Source organism: Ailuropoda melanoleuca, chromosome 8 (assembly GCF_002007445.2).
Source record: "Ailuropoda melanoleuca isolate Jingjing chromosome 8, ASM200744v2, whole genome shotgun sequence".
NCBI classification, from domain to species: domain Eukaryota; kingdom Metazoa; phylum Chordata; class Mammalia; order Carnivora; family Ursidae; genus Ailuropoda; species Ailuropoda melanoleuca.
Genome location: NC_048225.1, coordinates 5578792 through 5600982, shown reverse-complemented (window position 1 = coordinate 5600982; position 22191 = coordinate 5578792). Strand labels below are relative to the sequence as shown.

Genomic DNA, 22191 nt, shown 5'->3' with positions numbered 1-22191 from the left:
TTTAAAGAAAAAGAAGAAAGATTTTAACCATCTATAGCCCTGGTATTTCTGTAAGTAGGTTGGTCTAATTTTATTGTCTTCATGAATAAATGAACCAAAACTTATCACTACCACTCAATCCCTAGTAGGTAGAAATCTAATATTAGGGGGAAAGAATTTTGGGCTTGACACCATTATTTTCTCTTATTTCAAGAGATGTGTAGTGTCTAGCTGGTTCAGGTAGCCATTATACTGGTTTAGCTGTAACCAGGTATGGTGACAGATGTTAACTAGAAATTAAAAAAAATAAAACTGGTTTAGGGCTTTACCAGCTAAAGAGCTTAAATTTAGAAATAGCATTGGACTACAATTACCTGTCACTTATTCTTTGATCCTGAGCACTAGCTGCCAAATCGCTAAAAGCATCCGTTTCCTTATTTACAAATGAATAAATTACTTAAATATGAAAGATTTTGTGTATTTCTCCTACATCTTTAAAACTGTTGGTGGAAGTGACCAGACTTTGTAGTAAGTTTAGCGCCAATTCGCAGAAAGTCACTTCGTTTCCCTTTCGAATTCCTTTGCCTCTATACCGTTAACAAGAGCAGGGAGAGCTCACATTTTTTTCCGTTTCGGATTCCCTGGAGACAGCGAGGGATGGGTGAAGGAAAGGGCGGGGCCGAGGGGCGGTGCTAAGAGGGTGGAGCAAGGGGCGGGGCCTCGAGGCGGGTGAGAACGGAAGTAGAGCGCGTCATTTCCGTCTGCGTCATTTCCGTCTGCAGTGTAACCGAAGAGTCCGGCGGAGCTCCGGACTGCAGCGATTGACAGGTGAAGGGAATGGTGTCCCCTCCCTCTCCGCCAGTACCACAGCAGTTCCGCTCGCCTCTGTGGCGCCTGGTCTGAGCTTACCCTTCTCCAGCGCCCTAAAGGCCCCCTACCTCTGAGTGCCGCTCCCCAGACCACCCCTTAAAAACGTGTGGTGTCCCTGAACCGCNCCGCCCCCCCCCCGCCCCGCCGCCTTCCAGCCCCAGGTTTCCAGCGCTGCCCACGACCGACTCCCTCGCTGTGGCTGGACGCGCTCCATGCTCGTCCTGCCGCCTCCCGGTCCCCGCTCCTCGCACCTCCGCAGAGACCTGGTTTCTCCCCGTTGAGGCCGATGGCAAAATACTTGTTAATCCACCTCACCTTTTTTTTTCTGGACTTTTTTTTTTTCCCGTTTCGGTATTTTCTGCCCCTGCACTGCGTTATTTAGAGCTGGAAAAGGGAAAAGCGTTCCTAAGCAGTATATTAGTGGTTCTTTGCCCTCTTCCGCCCTCGGTGTAAAGGACCACGGGAGAAAGGAGCGAAATCACAAATGTGATTTAAAAAAGGTCACGAAACACATTGGTGTATTCACTAAAACAAAGGAGAAAGCGTAGGTTCCGATCCTAGCAAATTAGCTTTAATACTCTGTCCCAGGTTTTAAAGTAAGTGGTACTGAGTATTCAAAGACTTACCTTGGGGGCTTTTTCTTAGGAAGATAAAAGATCAGCGGAAGCCGTAATCTATTAAAATAATTATCATCGATTTGAGATAGATGGTCTTCCATTTCTGAATCTGCACGTGGAAGCTGGATGTAGTAAATTCCTTCATTACTTGAAGAGTGGTTCAATGGTACTTTCTAGTATCTTACAAATAAAGCAGTGTTTTCACGTTGGTTAATTTGGAGCCTCATAATAACCCTGTGAAACCAATATCGCTGTTAATCTAAGGACCAGCTGTTCTACCCGCTCTCTTCTCTGGACTGTGTTCTCTTAAAACTACTCAAAAGACTTCCACCCTTCAATTAAATGCCTCTCTGGCACCTTTAATTTCTCCCTCACTAAGGGATCATACCTAACAACATCTTAATATGCTTTAATTTCTCTCATATTTTAAAAAAACACCCCTGGAATCCATTCCTGCCGGCCAGTCTTCGATCTGTATCTCTGCTTCTAAGCAGGTGTTATTGTACTTAGGGTCTGGCCTTTGCCTCCTCCTTAACCCCTGCCAGGCTTTCTTCCTTGCTACTCTGCTGTAAACAGTACTTAACAAGGTTATCAGTGACTTTATCTGGCCAAATCTAGTTCTTTATTCTCAGTTTACTTGACCCTCCTTATGCATTTGACACAATTGAGCACATTCTCTTTCTTGAAATATGCAGGATATCATCATTCCTCAGTGGTGTTAGTGACTCGTTTCTGAATCAGATTAATGTTGAAAACTGGAATATACTCTGTCACGATTTTGTGCTATCAATAATGTAATGGTGACACGACACGTTTATAAATGTAGTGTCGGTTAACATTTTCACCACCACTTTCTTCAGTCTAGACAACCAGCAAAACAGTAAATCAAGACCTGATTTGTACTGTTTGTCAATTTTTGTGCTGAAAATACCCTGGCCGTGGCAAATTTCAAGATAAAAAATGACCTCAAGTATTGGGAAGAAATGTGCCCTAGTGCATCATAATCTATTATTTCCACCATACATATACCAGTAGGTAGCACGTGGAGGCTAGTAGTTCTCAACCACAGGTGATTTTGTTCCATGGGGGATGTTTGGCAATTTGGCAATGACTGGGGACATTTTTGGTTGTCACAGCTGTGCTGCCAGCATCTAGTGGATAGAGTCCAGGGATTCTGCTAAACATCCTACCGTATATGGGACAGCCTCCACAACAAAGAATCCAGCCACAATTATGGGCAATGCCACTGCAATGAACATAAATAACCTCGAGAAATAAATAGTAGTAAAATGTAGTGTAGGGAAGGAAAAAACTGTTTCTCTACTATCTTAGCTTTTGTATTTGGGACCCGCAAATTAAACTGACAAAAGACCGATTAACCAGAAAAAAGGTAAACCAATTTTATTTTCTAGTTAACATGTCAATTTTACACGCACATGGGGGTTTCACAGAACAATTAAAAACCCAGGGGCGCCTGGGTGGCTTAGTCATTGAACGTCTGACTTTGATTTCAGCTCAGGTCATGCTCTCAGACTTGTGAGATCCAGGGCCACATTGGGCTCAGTGTACAGCCTGCTTGATATTCTCTCTCCCTCTGCCACCGTCCCCTCTACCCCATGCTTGCTCACACACTCTCTCTCTCAAATAAATAAAATCTTTAAAAAAAAAAAAAAGAATTAAAAACTTAAAGAGGAGGTTAGACCCAGGGTTTTATATACCATTTTAACAGTGATAAATTTGTGAAGTGACAAGGAAAAGGATTTCGGACTTCTAGATGTGGTAAATTGTGGGAAGGTAAATATATTGGGAAACTATTAAAGGTAGGGGTTATTTTAGTAAGGTTTGTAAAGACCCATCTCATTGCTGACTTTTTATCTCTGGTTATAATGCTTATTTTTCTCCTGTTGGTACAGGAAAGGAGAGAGACAACACTTTTGCAAAGGGAAATTTGTGTCCCGCTTTTAGCCAGATGGGGAGGGTAGAGAGCTTTTCCTGCATTTGTTCTTTCTAGATTGCCTTTAGCTCAAAATAATCCTTATGCCAAACTGGCATATTTTAGGGTAGTGTATTATGATCCCCTATAATAGATAATTAGTAGGTGATAAATTTTGAGTATTTGTTATCTTTATTTAATTGTAAGCTTAAATAATTTTTAATAGTCGCTGTGTTTAAAAACCAGCTTACAAAATTCTTGAAAATTTAAATTTTGGTTCCACTCAGCTAATACAAACCACCAGCTATGGTACATTATCCAAACCAGAAGTTTGTAGTCACTTTCCCCTATAATTATCGTATGGCTCCTACCCACTTCTTTGACCTTTTCCCCCACATTTCTGCCTCTTCTCTAAGCTCAGCATTTCTTTCTTTCTTTGAGCCACTTAAACACAACAAGCTCCTTATCTCAGAGCATTTTTATCTTCTCTTCCCTGTGCCTGGAACTCTCCTACAGTTGTCCTGTAGTTGCTTATTTGCATCATGAAAATTAATGTCTTCTCAGTAGAGAGGCCTTCCCTGACTCCTTGTGCTAACATAACCCTGATCATTCTTTGTCCCACTGTTCTGTTTCATCTTCTTAATTGCACATGCATTTCCTTGCATTTTTACCTCCATATTTTATCTTATTTTTAATTTTGAGTAGGCTCCATGTTCAATGTGAGGCTCAAACTCACCATCCTGAGATTAAGAGTTGCATGCTATCTACCAACTGAGGCAGCCAGGCATCCCCCTTTTCTTTAAATATTAAGTATTTACTTCCATAGTTTAAATAACATGCTATTCTGCTTGTTCTTGATTTCTTTTAGATATAATTATTATCTGATAATTTTCTTTAATACAAATCTCTTACACCAAAGTGCCGTAACATACATATATGCTTACACACACTCATCCTCTCCCCTCATTTTCCTAATTAAAACAACAGAGAAATCCTGCCATAATACTAAGTAGAATTCAGAAATTTAATTGCATACGATATAATGGCGAGTCAATCCAAAGTAACTAAATACCCAGGGTCAGCCTACTTCGGAGACAGGAGCTAGTCAGCAATCATGTTATATCCAAATTCACATCATCATGGATGATATTATCATAGAGTATATAATTACAGGGTATTACTCTTGGAAGATGCATACTGGTAGGGTTAATACTAATATTTACATAGTCATGACTGTACAATTATTAATGGATGAACCAGAGCAAGCTTAGTTTTTTTGTTTCCTTTTATCCCCTTCAGAATGATACTTAAAAAAACACAAATCAGACCATGTTATTCCTCTGGTATAACCAACCATCCAATAGTTACCCATCACACTTAAAATTCTCCCTTTTCAAGATGGAAGGCCCTGTGTGAGCTGTGATGCCATTACCTCTCTGCTTTGATCTCCTACCTCTTCTCTTTATTTGGCTATAGTCACACTGGCCTTCTTCCTCAGTCTCCTATTTCTGTATCTTCACTTTTGCTGTTCTGTCTGCCTACAAAGTTCCTCAGGTATGTGAATGGCCCTCCATTTCATTCACCTTTGTGCTCAAAACAATAATACTATGTAGAATTTTTAGCCTTCCTTATCATTTATTGTATAATTCTCTTCAATAAGTATTTCTTCAAAACAGTTTTTAATTGCTGCATGATATTAATGAAATGTTAAAATCTGCCTCTGACTCCCAATACCCACCCTACTAAACCCCGTCCAGACAAGGAGACTGAAGCCAGAGTAAGAACTCGAACAAGATTAAGACCCTTACAAGTGGTGTCTGATATATGTACAGGGATATCAGGCATTGGGGTATAGATGCCAGTTTCTAGAACGTTAAGCAGAAAATCAGCTGACTGTAACTCCTCGGCCCGATCCTAAGAGTAAACTTTAAAGCAGTTTTCAGTGGTGAAGAACCTTTTAAAAATTTGTTTCCAATATGTTGTAGGCTGTTACTTTTGTAAAATAAAAGTGAATTACTAGAGAAAGGAAAACAAAGATGTACCATACAAACTCTAAGCCCATGATGATGTGTTTGTGTACCACAGCAGTGTCAGATTGCTGGGAAACTGTCTGACTACTCTCAATTTCTTTATTTCATCTGGTAACATGCAGTTCAGAGACTGGCGTAGGTTTGTGAAGCACACTGAGCGTAGCACAACTCTTAGCGATCCACCTACAGGAGATCCGCGCTAACCCCTTCTGTCCTGCCACTCCCGACTTGGGTCAAGCCTGCAATGAGTTGACCTGCTGATGACAAACTAATTTTTTAAAAACTCTTCTTATTATTCAACTAATATATGTTCATTGTAGAAGTAAGCAAAATAAACATTTAAAGTTCTTCCTTAATTCTGTCACCACTGTTATTCATAGTCATACATAAATAGTTGTACACATTTGTGCACACACCCACATATGTCACTTTATACCTTAAATCACTGAGCATTGATAACAGATTATCACAGCTAAATTACGGAGAGGTTATTAATAGATCTACGATAGTCCTTATGTCCCGTTTATGTTTAGTTTTTCATTTTCGTAAAACTAGAAGTGAAGCACTCTCGTAGGATGTTTATAGGTGTGAATTTGATCAGTGTTTTTGTGGACAGGATGGCAGTATCAAAATTTTAATGCGCATACTTCATTCCTTTTTTTTTTTTTTTAAGATTTTATTTATTTATTTGACAGAGATAGAGAGAGCCAGCGAGAGAGGAAATACAAGCAGGGGGAGTGGGAGAGGAAGAAGCAGGCTCATAGCAGAGGAGCCTGATGCGGGCTCGATCCCACAACGCCGGGATCACACCCTGAGCCGAAGGCAGACGCTTAACTGCTGTGCCACTCAGGCGCACCCCCCTTTTTTTTAAGATTATTTGAGAGAGAGACAGAGAGAGACCAGGGGGAGGGGCAGAGGGACAGAGAGAGAGAATCTCAAGCAGACTCCCCTTTGAGTGTGGAGCCCAGTGTGGGACTCCATCTCACAACTCTGAAATTATGACCTGAGCCAAAACCCAAGAGTTGGATACTGAGCCCCCCTCTTCCTTTTTTAAATGCAGTTATGTATATCTGAACTACATGCACATCATAAAACCAAAGTCACACAGTATGAAAGAGTATACTGGAATAAAACCTCCTCCGGAGTTCCAAAATAGTTAACATTAGATTCTGCCAGTGCAGTTTGTCTAGATGGGGAGACAGATTCCTGGTGCTTCCTATTCCACTTTCTTCCCAGAATCCTCAGTCTACTGCAACTTTTCAAAGGACTCATAAGCTATGACTTTCTGACTTCTCGCATTACTTATTTCTTCACAGTATTAAGAAAAATTATGGATAGAATTAGTGATTTTCTTTTTCTTCTTTGTAGTCGAGCTTCATCTCTTTTTCTGACAATTTAATGCATGATTTATTAACTTGTCAGCACATTTACAAGTTACAGAGTAAGAAAAATTCTATAATCATCTCATTCTAGGCTAGGGTCCTGGATAAATTTGTGGATGGAACTGTCTTTGTACATGTTGATTAAGAAAAGCTTATATGGGGGTGTCTGGGTGGCTCAGTTGATTAAGCATCTGCCCTTGGCTCAGGACATGATCTTGGGATCAAGCCCCATGTTGGGCTCCCTGCTTAGCCTGCTTCTCCCCCTCCCTTTGCTACTACCCCTGCTTGTGCTCTCTCTCTCTCTCTCTCTCTCTCTCTCTCTCTGTCAAATAAATAAATAATCTTAAAAATAACCTGTTTGAAGTCATTGAATGGGGACATGAAAGGTCATGGATTTTCAAGAGCAACTGACGTTTGTTTAATACTGGCTTAGTCAATCACTATTTGACCTTAGGCCTTGAGGTGCACTCTTCTCATCTCTAACACAAGCATATTGGTAAAATCTGCTATGCGACGTTGTTGCTTAAATTAGAAGAAAGAAACTAATTGGAACATAAAAGGCAATCAATAGTAGGTAACAATTTTTATTTTTATTAAAATTATCTTGATACCAAATCTTATCTGTGTTATTTCCTTTATTCAACTTCTGTTTTTCTTGAGTTCTAGTGAGTTTCATAATGAAGTTTATAAAGAAATTCTGAATGTACCCTTTTTGCTTCTTTTAGGACTTTCAAATGCCTTGGGAAGAGGAGTCAGAACTTACAGAGAGGGATAATGCTGCCAGAGTCATTCAGAAGGCCTGGAAATGTTTCCTTGTGAGTTTATTTCATTTTTTGGAGCTTGATTACAATATAATTTATATGTCATAAGGTTCACCTATTGAAAGTGTACAATTTAATAGTTTTTAGTATACTTATGGATTTGTGTACCACCCTTTGCTTTAAAAGCACATATTTTTTGGAAGTTCAAAAAGTTAACATTAATTAATTATCTGTTAGCCTCACAAATCCTTACTGAGCTCCTGATCAGGGCCAGGAACTTTGATAATGGCTATGATCAACAAAAGTATCACTAAGAGGATTATTTGGCTTTCACCTCTAAAACATTATTTCTTGACTCAAGAATCAGGTTTTTGAGAAGATGTTAGGGATACATTCACTCATGAAATATTTATTGAGTACCTACTTTTGAAGACAATGTTTAATAATAAACTGTCTGAATTAATGCGCTTATTTATCATGCTTTAGTATGGTATAGCTGGTCCCATTGGCGTAAGGAATATTCCAAGTTGATTTACCTGGTTGGGTGAGAGTCAACAGCTAAAATGACTCTACTCCTTCCTCTGTGACAGCAGCAACACTGTCTGTGTTTGATAATTTTGTGTGAAGTGGAATGGATCTGTTTCTAGCACACCAGAATACCTTTATATTGGCTAATCAAATCTTGCAAAATAGCTTCCATTATTTTTTCTTTTGCCTTTTTCAAAGCTATAAAATCCATAACTATTGATTTCCAGTACTAAAATACTAATTTGCTTTCAACATTTACTATTCTTTTGATGGTTTCTGTTAGCCTACTTGTTAACTAGACTTAAGTTTTTCTGTCATTTACAACTTCATTTACCCCACATCCAAATCCAACCAGCCACATTGCTTTGTATACCTTTTTGTATTTCTAGCACTGTGCGAGGCACTTTACAATACCTCCTTCCCCTTCAGGAGTTTCAGTAGAGGAGCCCTGTATACAAACAGACAAGCATGTGTGTCTGTGTCTTTTAACAAGATGGTAGACTGAGCACACATTTTCACTTTTTGACCCTGCAGAACCCTATTGAAATGATAGTACACAGAAAGTTAACCCATACCAGAGAGAAGGGAGTTCATGAGCAGATTAATTTTATCTCATTTTTGGAAAACCAAAAATAGATCATAGCATCCCGTTGGATAGAGCTGTGAAGAAGACTTGCCTCGACGCATGTCAGAGGGGCCCCGTGAGAGAGCTGGTTTGTCATTGGGACCCTAGAAAGGGTATCAGTTTGGAGTTAGCAATTTGAAAGAGCTGGAAGGAGAATGACCATAGACAAGGGGGTTAATTGTATGTAGTGTAGCTGTGACAGATGTCTGTGCTGTCACTTCAAGCCCCAAAGCTACAGGTAGATGGATATTTACCATTGGTCAAAAAATTTACTTGTAAGTGGATATTTACTATTAGGGAGAAAAACCCTGATGGCTTATCTCTTTTTTTAAGTAATTAAATGAACCATTTGGAAAAGCTAATTCTATTGTGGATTTGGCACTCCACAGTAAAAAGTCTCTTAATTTTAGTATTTGAAAGACACCCTGCTTGATTGCTGGCTACCTAACCATAACTCCCTAAGAAAGTCTGTTGCTTATCTAATTCCACCCACATTACAAAGCTCCCAGACCATCTTCCCACTCATATGTGAGAACAGTGGGGAAATAGGAGACTTACAGAAAAGCCCAGGATGCTCCCACTTGTTCCCTGGAAACATTGACATAGACTTTCATTCTTAAGTATTAATGCACAACCAAAGATCAACTGATATTTAAGGAAAATCAATGATTAAAAAAAAGAGAGAGAGAATGAGAAATGAAAAAAATGAAGGAAATAAAAATGGTGATCACTTTAGATAAGATCAATATATTGAATGGCTCTAAGTGGGTTGTATTTGGAGATAAAATGGTACCCCCTGCAACAGCAGGCATGACTGCACAGTTGCATTTAAAAAGTGGTTAGAAACTGAAAAGAAGCTAACCATGAAAGCCATGGTTCAAATATAAGGTTGATTAAAATAGTTTCGAGATTCAAAGAGAATACATTTGATCTTTTTTTTTTTAATTCAGTTAGCCAACTTACAGTATATCATTAGTTTCAGAAGTAGTGTTCAATAATTTATCAGTTGTGTATTACACCTGGTACTCATCTTAGCATGTGCCCTTCTAAATGCCTGTCACCCAGCTACCCCATCCCCCCACCCACCTCCCTTCCAGCCACCCTCAGTTTGTTTCCTGTAGTTAAGAGTCCCTCATGGTTTGTCTCCCTCTCTAATGACTTCCCATTCTTTTTTCCCTCCCTTCCCCTACAGTCCTCTGCCCCGTTTCTTATATTCCACATGAGTGAAATCTTATAATTGTCTTTCTCTGATTGACTTATTTCACTCAGAATAATACCCCTCCAGTTCCATCCACCTTGATGTAAATGGTGAGAATACATTTGATCTTAAGCCTAGAAACATTCTACTCCAGGTGGCTCAGAGGATGACTTCTAACTAAGGATGCCTAATTTTAACACATTACATGGCCCTATAACTGAATAATCTGTATAGTCCAACTAATGTAAATGAATATTTGAATATTGAATATTTTAGATCAAAATAATATATATATTTAAGTAAAATAATATAGAAGAACTTACAAATAAAAGTACTTCTTTTACCCCCTCCTACTCTTCTCTACCCTCATATCCTAAAGGCAACCACTTTTAACTATTTTTTGTTTTAAATCTTATAATAGTTATTTCTGTTTCTTCATAATATGCTTGTATAATTATTTTTTATTTACCAACTTTAGAAGTGATCTGTTGACTTTCTGCAAAGATAATTGAGACCTTATCTTGCTTATCCCTTACACAGCCTTGCTTATCTCCCCTCCTAGTATCACATGTGACTGTTTTTTAGTTCTTCTATTTTTTACCTTATTTCTTTAAAGAATATTTAAACCTTTGTTTCTTGTTCCATCATGCTAACATAAGATTGTGTGACTTCTTATTATATATGATGAGGACATAAGTATCCCTACCCCCCTCCTTTTTTTTTTTTAACCTATCCTCCCAATCTTCAAATCCCCAAATGCCATTATATCTACTATTACACTGTCAATATTCACTTGGAGGAGTCTCTCATATATCCTGAACACAAGTCCTTTATTGAATACGTGTGTTGGAAATATTTTCTTCAGACTGATTACATTGCATTCTTAAAGGTGTTTTTTGGTAATGAGAAGTCTTTAATTTTCATTAAATCCAATTTGTCACTTGTTCTTTATGGTTAGTGTTTTCTGTGTCCTGTTTAAGAAATGTTTGCTTAGGGATGCCTGGGTGGCTCAGTTGGTTAAGTGTCCAGTTCTTGATTTCGGCTCAGGTCATGATCTCATGGTCATGAGATCAAGGCCCACGTTGGGCTCCACACTCAGAGTGAGGTCTGCTTGAGATGCTCTCTCTCCCTCTCCCTCTGCTCCTCCCCTCTGCATGCTGTCTCTCTCTCTCTCTCTAAAATAAATAAATCTTAAAAAAAAAAAATAAGAAAGGTTTGCCTAAAGAGGTGACAATATAAAAATGGCAACATAGGTCATTCTCAACTTCAGTCCACCTCACAAGAAGACCAACTAGCAACTATCCATAGAAAGCATTTTTTTGAAAATCCCAGAGCCCAAGACCAGAGAGACCAGGAAAGATCACATTAGAAGGATAAGAGGAGGGGTTTCACTTTGATCACATCACCTGGCACAAGGCAGCCCTGAGTGGACCCCACTGGGCCTTTCCTTTCCCCAGTGGGAAAAGAGATCCCAAGGTGGACACCCAACTCACCCAACATAGTATTACATGTCAAATATATTGAAATAAATCTGGGGCAAATGTTTATGTAATCTGAAGCCAGAAGAAATTTTCCTTATGTTTTTTCTAGAGGCTTAATTGCTTTAGTTATAGATTGAGATCTAGTATCCATCTCAAATTGATGTTTGTGTATGATGAGAAGTATGGACAAAGTTCATTTTTTTGTCTTTATAAATAACCAAATGATTAAGTACCTTATATGAAAAATACCATCCTTTCCATAGTAAATTGCAGTGGTTCCTTTTGTTTAAATCATGTAATCATATATGTGAAGTGTTCTGTGTTCAGTTGCATTGATCTGTTTGTCTTTATTTGAGTCAATACCACACTGTCTTAGTAACTGTAGCTTTATCAGAAGTGAGGGTATATGGCACTATAGTCCTCCAACTTTGATGTTCTTCCTGATTGTCATAGCTATTCTAAGGCTTTTGCATTTCCATGTAATTGTTAGAATCAATTCATTAATTTTTATAAAAATTACTGTGGAGATTATAATTGGGATTGAATTGAATCAATAAGTCAATTTGGGGGAGAACTGACATATTACTGTACTTTCATGAACATGGTGCATATCTTTATTATTAGATCTTTTAAAATTTTTCTCCATAGTGTTTTGCAGTTTGCAGTGTAGAAGTCTTAAACATCTTTCTTTTAACTTCTGGGTGTTTGACATTTTTTGATGCTGCTGTAAGTGGTATTATTTTTAAATTTTATTTTCTAATTGTTCATTTCTAGTTTATAGAAATATAGTTTATTTTTATCTGCCACCTAATATGTACTTATATTTCTAATTGCTTTTTTAAAGATTCCTTTGGATTTTCCACTTAAGCATTCCTTTGGATTTCCACTTTGAATGGCAACTTTTATTTTTTCTTTGCAAACTTTATACCTTTCATTTCTTTATTGCACTGATTAGACCCTCCAGTGCAAGATTGAAAAGAAGCAGTAATTATGGACATTCTTGCCCTTTTGTTGAACACAGAAGGCATGTAATATTCCACCAGAAGCTAAGATGTTACCTGTAGCTTTTTGTAAAAACTTACCATCAGTTTGGGAAATTTAACTTTATACTTAGTTTGCTTTTTATTCTTGTTGTTTTGAAAACTCTGGGTGTTGAATTTTATCAAATGCTTTTGTTGCATTTACTGTATGATCATATGATTTTTTTTAAAGATTTTATTTATTTATTCAACAGAGATAGAGACAGCCAGCGAGAGAGGGAACACAAGCAGGGGGAGTGGGAGAGGAAGAAGCAGGCTCATAGCAGAAGAGCCCGATGTGGGGCTCGATCGCATAACGCCGGGATCACGCCCTGAGCTGAAGACAGACGCTTAACCGCTGTGCCACCCAGGCACATATGATCTGTCTTCTTCATTCTTTTTATGTGGTGAATTGCATTGATTGATATTCGAATATTAAACCAACCTTGCATTCCTAGAATAAACTCTACTTCACCCTGATGTATTATTATCCTTTTCATATATCCTGGATTTGCTCTGCTAAACTTTATTGACACAAATGAGCAAACCTTTTAGAATTAAAAAAAGAGTGAGGGAGTTTCGTTCAAGCACAAGTTGGTACAGCTGCCCTGGATATGCAGTCTTCACAAAGAAGAGATTACTTCGGTAAGGGAACATTTGGTGTAAGGTTATATACATTTTGTACATAAAAAGCTATAAATTATTAGACAAAGAACATTTTATAAAGTTGCAGACCTTATATTAAGTTTCTAGTATATGCAGGGCTGTAGACTTTAATCTTACAGGAACCAGGGAAGTTTCTTCCTTTTTCTTTTGTGTTCAGAATGCCCCTTTCTGGTTATTTACTTTAAGCAGATATACAGTGTATGCTTGGGGTAGAAATAGAATCCATGCTTTGAGGTTTTGCCTAGGCATTTTCACCTTTGGTAAATATGTTAAAGTATAGTCTCCCCTGGAGTCCAGGAACAGAACCCACAAGAATTAAAAGTTGATAATTTCCTTTATCAACTTTCATTTAGGATTTTTGCATATTTGCTCATGAATGTATTTTTTCTTTTTTGTGATATCTTTCCAGATCTTGATATCAAGATTGTGATTGCCTCATTAAGGGAGTTGGGAAGTATTCCTTCTGTTATATTATCTGAAAGAGTTTGTGTGATTAATGCTATTTCTTCTATAAATATTTGGGAGAATACATTAGCAAAACATTGTGTGCTAGGAGCTTTTGTTACGAAAGGTTTCTAGTTAGGGGTTCCATTTCTTTAATAATACAAGATTATTCAAATCTGTATTTCTTCTTGTGCCCATTTTAATGTTACTTTTCAAGGAATCTGTCCATTTTCTTAAAATTGTCAAATTTATTTGCCTAAAGTTGTTTGTAGTCTCTTCTCACTATACTTTCAATGTCTGTAAGATCGGGGGTGGTATTGATGATATGTGTTTTCTCTCAATTTTTCTACATCCATCTTAAAAAAACAAAAACAAAAAACCCTGGTTTTTGGCTTTGTTGATTTTCTCTGTTTTAACTCTACATTTCATTAACTGCTGATCTTTATTGTGTTTTCCTTCATCTTTTGAGGGAGTTTGATTTGCTGTTCCATTTCACATTTCTTGAGATGGAACATTAGATCTTAGATTTTACACATTTATTCTTTTTATTTTTATTTATTTATTTTTTAAATTTATTCGACAGAGATAGAGACAGCCAGCGAGAGAGGGAACACAAGCAGAGGGAGTGGGAGAGGAAGAAGCAGGCTCATAGCAGAGGAGCCTGATGTGGGACTCGATCCCATAACGCCGGGATCATGCCCTGAGCCGAAGACAGATGCTTAACCGCTGTGCCACCCAGGCACCCCTACACATTTATTCTTTTTAAATAATATGTGTGTTTAAAGCTATTAAGTTCTCCCTGAGCATTACCTTAGATATATCCTACAGGTTTGATATGTCATGTATTTATTACCTTTCAATTTAAAATATTTTACAATTTCCATTGTGAATTTTTTGACCCATGATTTCTTGATTTTAAAGATTTTATTTTTAAGTAAACCCTCCACCCAACGTGGGGCTCGAACTCACAACCCCAAGATCAAGAGTTGTGTGCTCTACCAACTGAGCCAGCCAGGTGCCCTGACCCGTGAGTTATTTAGGCGTATGTTGCTTATAGGTGCCCGGGTGGCTGAGTGAGTTAAGTGTCTGCCTTCGGCTCAGGTCATGATCTCAGGGTCCTGGGATCAGGCTCCCTGCTCAGCAGAGAGTCTGCTTCTCCCTCTCCCTCTGCACCTCCCTTTGCTTGTTATCTCTGTCTCTCTCAGATAAGTAAATAAATTCTTTAAAAAATGCAAAAGAAGTATGTTGTTTAATTAACAAATATTTAGGAGATTTCTAGTTACCTTTCTATTACTGATTTCTGGTTTAATTTTACTGAAGCCAGTTATTTATATGATTTTAATAACTTGAAATTTGTTGAAACTTTCCTGGCCTAGAAAAAGTCTATTTTTGTAAATGTTCCGTATGACCTTGAGGAAAAAAATGTATCTGACATCATTTAGGTCAAACTGGTTAATCATGTTATCCACATCTTTGGTAGCTGTGTTAATCCATTTGGACTGCTATCATAAACTACAATAGACTGGGTAGATTATAAACAACAGAAGTTTATTTCTTAAGTTCTGGAATCTGGAAAGTCTAAAATCATGGCACCAGCAGATCTGGTGCTGGCAAGGACCCGCTTTCTCGTTCATAGGGGAACAGTTGTCTTTTTGCTATGTCCTCAGGCGATGGGAGGGGTGAGGGGTCTCTCTGAGGCCTCTTTTCTTTTCTTTCTTTCTGTCTTCCTTTCTTTCACTTTTTTTAGGGAGAGGGGAGGGGCAAAGGGAGAGAGAGAATCTTTTTTTTTTTAATTTTTTTATTATATTATGTTAGTCACCATACAGTACATACCTGGTTTTTGATGTAAAGTTCCATTAGTTGCGTATAACACCCAGTGCACCATGCAATTCATGCCCTCCCTACCACCCATCACCAGCCTATCCCGTTCCCCCACCCCCTCCCCTCTGAAGCCCTCAGTTTGTTTCTCAGAGTCCATACTCTCATGCTTCATGCCCCCTTTTGATTACCCCCCCTTCTTTATCCCTTTCTTCCCCTACCGATCTTCCTAGTTCTTATGTTCCATAGATGAGAGAAACCATATGATAATTGTCTTTCTCTGCTTGACTTATTTCACTTAGCATTATCTCCTCCAGTGCCGTCCATGTTGCAGCAAATGTTGAGAATTCGTTCTTTCTGATAGCTGAGTAATATTCCATTGTATATATGGACCACAACTTTTTAATCCAGTCATCTGTTGAAGGGCATCTCGGCTCCTTCCACGATTTGGCTATTGTGGACAAAGCTGCTGTGAACATTGGGGTGCATATGGCCCTTCTCTTCACTACGTCTATATCTTTGGGGTAAATACCCAGTAGTGCAATGGCTGGATCATAGGGTAGCTCAATTTTTAACTTTTTAAGGGACCTCCACGCTGTTTTCCAGAGTGGCTGTACCAACTTGCATTCCCACCAACAATGTAGGAGGGATCCCCTTAGGGAGAGAGAGAATCTTAAGCAGGCTCCATACCCAGCATAGAGCCCAACACAGAGCTTCATCTCACAACCCTGAGATCATGACCTGAGCCAAAATCAAGAGTCAGACACTTAACCAACTGAGCCACCGAGGCGCCCCTGAAATGATCATACGGTTTTTATCCTCTCTCGTTGATGTGATGTATCACGTTGATTGATTTGTGAATGTTGAATCATCTTTACAACCCAGGAATAAATGTCACTTGATCATTGTGAATCATTTTTTAAATTTATTATTGGATTCAGTTTGCTAATATTTTATAGAGGTTATTTGCATCTGTATGCATCAGAGATATTGGCCCGTAGTTCTCTTTTTCAGCGGTGTCTATCTGGTTTTCATCAAGGTGATGCTGGCCTCATAGTATGAATTTGGAAGTTTTCCTTCCTCTCCTGTCTTTTTGGAATAGTTTAAGAAAAATAGGTATTAACTCTTCTTTAAATATTTGGTAGAATTTGCTTATGAAGCCATCTGGTCCTAGACTTTTGTTTGTTGGGAGTTTTTTGATTACTGATTCAGTTTCTTGGCAGGTTATTAGTCTGTTCACATTTTTTGTTTCTTTTTGTTTCACTTTTGGGAAGATACATGTTTCTAGGAATTTATCCATTTCTTCTAGGTTGTCCAATTTGTTGGCATCTAATTTTTTATAATATTTTCTATATTGCTTGGTATTTCTGTGGTACAGGTTGTTATTTCTCGTTATTTCTCCTCTTTCATTTCTCTCTCTCCCTCTCTTTCTTTTCTCTTTTTCTTTTCTTTTTGTTGTTGTTGTTGATGATGAGTCCGGCTAAAGGTTTATCAATTTTGTTGATCTTTTCAAAAACCCAGCTCCTAGTTTCACTGATCCGCTGTACTGGGTTTTTGGGTTNCATTTCTCTCTCTCCCTCTCTTTCTTTTCTCTTTTTCTTTTCTTTTTGTTGTTGTTGTTGATGATGAGTCCGACTAAAGGTTTATCAATTTTGTTGATCTTTTCAAAACCCCAGCTCCTAGTTTCACTGATCCGTTGTACTGGGTTTTTGGGGTTTTTTTCAGGTTTTAAAACTTTTTATTTGCATATTTAAAAAAATTGTTCATTCCAGTAATTAAAATCATTTGAACAACAAAAAAAAAATGGCATTTACAGGCTGCAGGACACGTTGGACCAGCTTTCACTGTCGTCCCACCCAGCTTCTTCCTTCACCGACATACAAGCTCTTTTCCTTCCCTGCCAGCCAGACAGGCAGATGGGAACGGCCAGTCCCCTCCTTGTCAGTAGTTCTGTTTTGATGTGAGCTGCACCATTTCCACAGGCAGTTGCAGTAGGGCTTCAAACTGTCATATATTGGTGCTGTGGGTTGCTTCAGTTTGAATTGATTTGATTTGATTTGATGTATGCATACTGGGGAAGGAGCAAAGTTTACCAAGATTTACTAAGGGTTTTTGGGGGACATAGTGTATAAAGAGAGTGTTGCCAAAGAAATAGTTTTCTGAGATAGAAGAATTGGAGTCGTCCGACTAAATATTGTACTAACGTGAATAGTAGATCGGGTTCGTAAGACAATGGCATTACTACAGGAACGAGGTTTCTGTCATGATAATAAGAGAATAATTATTTAGTGCTTTCTTGTGGCAGAAGTTGTTCTAAGTGCTTTACAAATATTAACTCCTTAATTCCTTACCATAGTTGTATGAGATACCCACTGTCGTTGCGGTTGTTCAGATGAGAAATTGAGTGGAGAAGCTGAGCAGCTCGTCCAGGGAAACATGGTTAGTGGGTACTAAAAGTTGAACCCAGATAATCCTATGCCGTACTCGGTGTTCTTAACCAGTAGGCTGTTTTGTGTTTCTCCTGGTTTACTCTGGAGTCCATAGAAGTGACTCCACCAACGTTCTGGGTATTTTATTTATATTTGCTAATGATGTAGTTCCCAAGTTAAGGGTAAAACTATTTGTGAGAATAAAGCCGGTATTGCCTAGCTTGTCAAAGCAAACCCTGAGTGGATAATATTTCGAAAATCTAGTTTACGTACATAAAGTCTATTTTATGGTTTTTACTCATTTTGCCCTAGTTAGGCACAAAGCTTAAATTAGAGGTAGAAAATCCAGTTTTGACCATAGAATCTTATGTGCTTGAACCTTTAGAATGTCGCTGTATTCCAACACTATAAAAGACTGATTGATATCAGAAGACAAGGGGAGCCACGTCAGATAGTGAAATACATTGATCCTAAAGAGGTGAGGACGTTATTTGTTCATACAGCATCTGTCTTTTCCCTTCAAGTGTGACCACTTTATAAATGTACTTGTATGTGTTTCTTTTAAAAAACTGTTTTATTGAAGTGTGACGCACACATAAATGTATAGCTCAGTGAATCATACAAACGATCTCCTGTGTAACCATGACGCAGGTCAGAGTCTCATACTTCAGACCCCTGCCTTCCTGTGCTCTGCACATGGTGGCCAACTGCCTGCTCCCAAGAGGCAACCACTCTTCATTTGAAGCTTTGTGGAGTTTTTTTCTGTCTTCTCTATTTTTGAAACGTATGTAAATAGAATCCCATTGTGCACTTCTGTACCTTATCATTCAACATTGCGTTCATGTAGGTGAATTCTATTCATTTTCTCAAAAATAATAACAGTTATTTCATGAATATACTGCTGTTTATTCATTCTGCAGTTGATGGACATTTGTACTGTTTTTCCAGTTTGAGTCTGTCACAAAGACTGCTTTTGGGAATATTCTTATTCATCCGTCCTGTGCACATGTGCACAAATTTCTATTCACCCAGAAGTGGAATTTCCGGTTGTTTCCCAGAGTTACTGTACAATTCGTACGGACCATCATCAATCTTTTGGAATTCTTGGTGCTCTACATCCTTACCGATGCTTAATATTATCAGCTTTTTAGGGACAGTCCTCCCTTTAGGCATACTTAAATTTTTGGTCCCAGCGCCTTCATTCTTCGTTCTTGATGTGAGGCTTTGGGCTGAGGTGTTCAGGTACCTGTGCTGCCGCACTCTGACTCAGTCTACACAGACTCTCCTCCCTACCCCCACCCCACACATTCACACCTCAGGGTCCATACAACTGCCAGAGCCTTTTGAAAGTCGGGATTCCCTCAACAGTGAGAGGGCACCCGAGTCTGTGCTGCTCCACCTCACAGCTGCAGCCTTGTGGGGGAGGGGAAGAGGGAGGGGCAGGGGAAGGGGGATGGACCAGGTGGAATCTTCGCCGCCTCCAAATTTAGGGGCTCCAACTCTTACTTATTACCACTACAGTAAGTGATTGAAAGCTTTCTTTCCCTTCCTGCTTGTTTCCTTCATTGGCTCTTCTGACACCTGACAGCTTAACGATGACCATCCTCCCAGATCAGCTGAGCTCCTGACGCTTTTTTTTTCGTGTTCTTTATGTGTATATTGTCTCTTACTCTTCCCGGGCTTTAAGCAGCTCTTTATATATTCTTCACACAAGCCCTTTGTCGGTTCTCTGTGCTGCACATACCATTTTTCATTCTGTGATTTCACTTGTCACTCTTATGATGGTCTTCCCACTGTTTTTTTTTATCATGAAAAATGTCAAATATACAGAAGTAGAAAGAATAAAGTAATAAACCGCATGTACCCGTCCCCTAACTTCAACAATTAGCAGTTCACAGCCAGTCTTGCTTCATCTACATTTCCACCCTCTTTCCCCAATCCCCAGCTTACTGGTTTGAAACAAGACTATCATTTGGTGAACAGAGTTCTTAATTTTAGTGTAGTTTAAATTATCAACCTTTTGTATATGGTTGGGGCTTTTTACAAACTTCACCAACTCTGAAGTCATTAAGGAATTTTCCTGTATTATATATAAGCTTTATTGACTTGCCTTCCGTATTAGATCTACAGTACACCTGCGGTTGATTTTTTGTGTACGGTGTGAGGTAGAAGTCATTTTCATATTCTGCCATATAGATATCCAAATGATGGGACACTATTTATTAAAGAGATAGTCCTTTCTCCACTGCTGTCCCTGCCACTTTTATCATAAATCAAGTAACCATTTTTGTATAGGTCTATTTATGCATTTTCTGTTCTCTTCCATGGTCCATTTTTCTATCCTTGTCATAATTACTATAGGTTTGTATGGTTTGTAACAAGTGTATCATATGGTAGAGAAGTACTCTCATTTTGTAATTCTTCGAGAAGACACTTACAGGCTATTGTTGGATGCTTTGTATCTCCATGTAAATTTTAGAATTAAGTTGTCAGTTTACACACATAAAATCCTCCACCATCAGGAAAATAGTAGACTAGGGAGCTCTAAGAATAACTGTCAGAATCACCTTTATTGGAATTCTGGAATCCAATAAAAGAAACTTACAGCAACTAGGAGAGTGCTTTGTGAAGAAAGAGGCTGCTAAATTCTATGAGGAAGCATTGTGGTGTTTGTGTTCACCCACCCAACATGCCTCGTTCCTCAGCTTGGTGGTAGCTGTGGTGACAAACATTCACAGTCCTGGTGTGGCTTTCTAGGGCCAGCGGGTCGTATAGAGATCTTATTCTCAAAAAATTGTTGTTGTGGACTTTGACCTATCTGGCAGTTGCTTTAGGGACCTGCACAGAGGCTTGCCTTTGTTTCCCCCAACTGCTGCCAGGCAGTCCCAGGGCTGGGCCAGCTCCCTGCCCATGGACACCAGACACAGCGGGTGGCAGACAGGTCAAGAACAGGCAGACCCAGAGCCTGGGAAGGACAATGCTGAGGATGAGCATACAAGATGTCTGAACAAGTAGAGTATATTGGGGAAAAAAAAGATAGCGGGTTAGTGATTGTCAAGGGCTGGCAGGGGAGGGGGAGAATGGGGAAATGGGGAGTGACTGTTTAATGATTATGTGGGTATGGGGTTGCCCTTGGAGTAAAAAAAAATATTCTGGAAATAGTGACAATATAATGTTGTGAACGTATCAAATGCTTCATAGTAAGTCTTAAAGTTGGGTCCACCAATTTTGTTATTCTCCTTCAGTATTATGCAAATGGCAATATTATGTTGGCTATTCAATATTATGTTGGTTATTCTAGCTCTCTTACTTTTTTGTATAAAATTTATAATCAGTTTGACTGTATCTACAAAATAACTTGGTGGGATTTTGATTGAGATTGCATTGAATCTATAGATTGAGAACAGTGGGCACCGTGACAGTGTTGAATCATTCTATCCAGTTTTATTGAATATCTCTCCTTTCATTTAGGTCTTCTTTTTATGGCTGCCTGGGTGGCTCAGTCAGTTAAGCATCTGCCTTCAACTCAGGTCATGATCCCAGGGTCCTGGGGTCGAGCTTCCTGCTTCACAGGAGTCTTCTTCTCCCTCTGCCCCTCCTCCCACTTATTCTCTCAATGTCTCTCTCTCTCTCAGATAAGTAAATAAAATCTTTAAAAAAAAAGATCTTCTTTTATTACAGTGTTGTTTCCTTCATAAATATTTTCATATATTTTGTTAGATTTATACCTACATATTTCACTTTTTTGTTGTTAATGTAAGTGGCATTGTGTTTTGAATTTCAAATTCCAGTTGTTTGTTGCTGGCATATAAGAGAGCAATTGACTTTTGTATGTTAATGTAGCATCCCCCAACATTATATAGTTGCTTTTTTGTGCCAGGAATTTCTTCATTGATTCACTGGAATTTTTAATATAGACAATTATGTCATCTGTGAACAAAGACAGGTTTTTTTTTTCATTTCAATTTGTATACCTTTTATTTCTCATTGAATTAGCTATGACTTCCAATATGATGTTGAATAGGAGGGGTGAGGGGACATCTTTGCCTTATTCCTGATCTTAGCAGGAAAGCACGCAGTTTCTCACCAATAAATATGATAGGTGTGTTTACTGTAGATATCCTTTGTCAAATTGAGGAAGTATGCCTCTGTTCCTAGTTTGTCAGAGTTTTTATCATGAATTGGTATTGAATTTTTATCAAATGCTTTTTCTGTATTATTGATACGGTCATATGATTTTTCTTTAACCTGTTGTAATTTGATAATGGCCTTGCATACCTGGAATGAATCCCATTTGGTCATGGTATATAATTCCTTTTATACATTGTTTTTTTTTTAAATTTTATTTTTAATGATTTTTTTATTATATTATGTTAATCACCATACAGTACATCCCCGGATTCCGATGTAA

The 22191-nt window shown here is 38.5% G+C and overlaps 1 protein-coding gene across 1 annotated transcript in view; it reads left to right on the top strand.

Annotated features, from left to right (window-relative positions):
• The first annotated feature begins 651 nt into the window (after positions 1–651).
• C8H11orf65 (chromosome 8 C11orf65 homolog) overlaps positions 652–22191 on the top strand; it is a 56990-nt gene continuing 35450 nt past the window's right edge. The window contains exons 1-2 of the mRNA XM_034665702.1: positions 652–807; positions 7537–7626. Coding sequence (XP_034521593.1) covers positions 7546–7626 — 81 coding nt within the window. The 5' untranslated portion in view covers positions 652–807; positions 7537–7545. The remainder of the gene's footprint in view (positions 808–7536; positions 7627–22191) is intronic.